The 1,994-nt window shown below is 39.4% G+C and overlaps 1 protein-coding gene across 1 annotated transcript; it reads right to left on the minus strand.

Moving 5' to 3' along the window:
- Positions 1–257: 257 nt before the first annotated feature.
- On the minus strand, positions 258–1,439 carry LOC141323187 (zinc finger BED domain-containing protein 5-like). Its single transcript, XM_073833465.1, has one exon. The coding sequence runs from the start codon at positions 1,437–1,439 to the stop codon at positions 258–260; it is 1,182 nt and encodes a 393-aa protein (XP_073689566.1).
- Positions 1,440–1,994: the final 555 nt, after the last annotated feature.

Consider the following 1,994-nt stretch of genomic DNA (forward strand, 5'->3'; position numbering starts at 1 on the left):
AATATAAATCACAATAACTTTTGATTTTTAATACTGACACTGAAAAATGTTATCTCCTTAGAATTGAGAAGCTTTTGTTGTCTATTTTCAAGTGAAATAAAAAAATATAATATAATGTTCACAATCCAAATGAAAAAAATCTTATTACTCAAAATTTGAAAATATGGACTTGTATGGTTCTTCGTCTCAAGGCCTCAATTATAGTAATTACTGGATACACACACACACTTATACAGATATTTAGCGTTTTTTTTTTTTTAATAGATCACCTTGGTCAGCTGTGGAAAATGCGCAAACTGCCTCCTGCCTATACTCTGCCTGTACAGATTTAGCCTGGAGGTGAGACTGTGGATGACCGCCTTGCATTGGACCAGAGTGACGTCTTTTCCTTGAAGCTTTATTGTGGCTTTGTTCATTTTCTCAAAAAAGTCTGCGAGATACATTATGTCGCAGCGGCTGGATGACACCCTTTCTCCGAGAGCGGCATCAACCTCCTCCAGGTACTCAACTATGCTGTTAAACAGCTCACAAAAACGGGCAAGACAGTTACCCTTTGACAGCCAGCGGACGTCTGTGTGCAAAAGAAGACGTTCAAAAGTCTCTTCGTTTTCCTGACACAGCTGACGGAACAGTCTGTTATTTAGGGCATGGGCTTTTATTTTGTTTATTGCCTTTACTGCGATATTGAGAGACTCGTGGAGAACTGGGCTGATACATTTGGCCAAAAGGTTGTGGCGGTGCAAAACGCAGTGGACCGTGATGACATGCGGCACCCGCTCCTTAAGCAGAGCGGTGAAACCCCGGTACCGACCAACCATAGAGGGGGCACCATCAGTGGCGCATGAGAGGATGTTAGTGATTGGAATTGACTTCTCCTGTAGGTACGCGGAAAGCGCGTTAAATATTGTCAGGCCCTTGGTGTCGGTTTCCAGATATTTGGAAAACAAAAATTCCTCTGCCATCTCGTCACTGTCGGAGGCCCTATAACGGACATAGGCCATCAGCAGAGCGTTGCTGTCAGACGTGGTTGTCTCGTCCAGCTGAAGGCTAAACGGAGAGTCCCGCAGGATGGCACAAAGCTGCTCCTCTGTATCAGCGCCCATTTCATTTATTCTACGAGCCACGGTGTCGTTGCTGAGCAGGATGGACTTCAGCACCTGTGTGGGATCGCGCTCCATAACGGTAGAGATTACCTCTCTGATGGCAGGGATAACCAACTTCTCTCCGATTGTGAACGACTGTCCACATTTGGCTATCAGCAGAGAGATGTTGTAAGACGCTATTAGCCCATTGTCATTTTGGCTGGCAGTTTTAGCGAAGAGACTGCTGATGGCTCTCCTACCATGCTTCTCTTTGAGGGCCTGAAAGAACGAACGTTCCTTGTCTGCCTTGTCCGGGTGAATCTTCATAAGGTGCTCCTTCAGGCGTGAAGGTTTCATGGCTTCATTTGAAAAAACTTGTTCACACAATAAACACATTGGAAGTTGTGTATTGCTGGGTGAAGATATAGAACCATAGTTGAGGTATTCAATGGAATATTGCCGGCATTTTTTCTTGTTCTGCGCCATTGTTGTTTTCTTTTTTTTTCTCTTCTTTTTTTTCTCGATAGTGTATTTTGCCCGCGCAAAAACTGGACCTGTGTTTTTTTATTTATTTTTATGTATTTGTTAATTTTATTTATTTATTTTTTATTTTTTGTGACATAATTATGTATGGATGAATTTGGAGTGCCACTCAAAAATAAATAAATAAATAAATAAATATGGAATATGTTAACAATTTAATTCGAACAAAAATGTAAATTAATAAAGCTCTTCTAAATGGACAAACGAATATATATATTTAAAACTGTTCGATCAATTCATGTTTTAAAATGTACAAAAGTTCAAATAAAACAATAAATTGTAAATAAAAAAGACATACAAAACTGCTTATTGTTTTAAATATATTAATAAAAACGAAAATGTAAAATATTTTACACTTGTTTTTTTATA

The sequence above is a fragment of the Garra rufa genome, chromosome 1, assembly GCF_049309525.1.
Source record: "Garra rufa chromosome 1, GarRuf1.0, whole genome shotgun sequence".
NCBI classification, from domain to species: domain Eukaryota; kingdom Metazoa; phylum Chordata; class Actinopteri; order Cypriniformes; family Cyprinidae; genus Garra; species Garra rufa.

Coding starts and splice junctions, on each gene's coding strand:
- LOC141323187 (XM_073833465.1), bottom strand. CDS start 1,439: ATGAAACCTTCACGCCTGAAGGAGCACCTTATGAAGATTCACCCGGAC.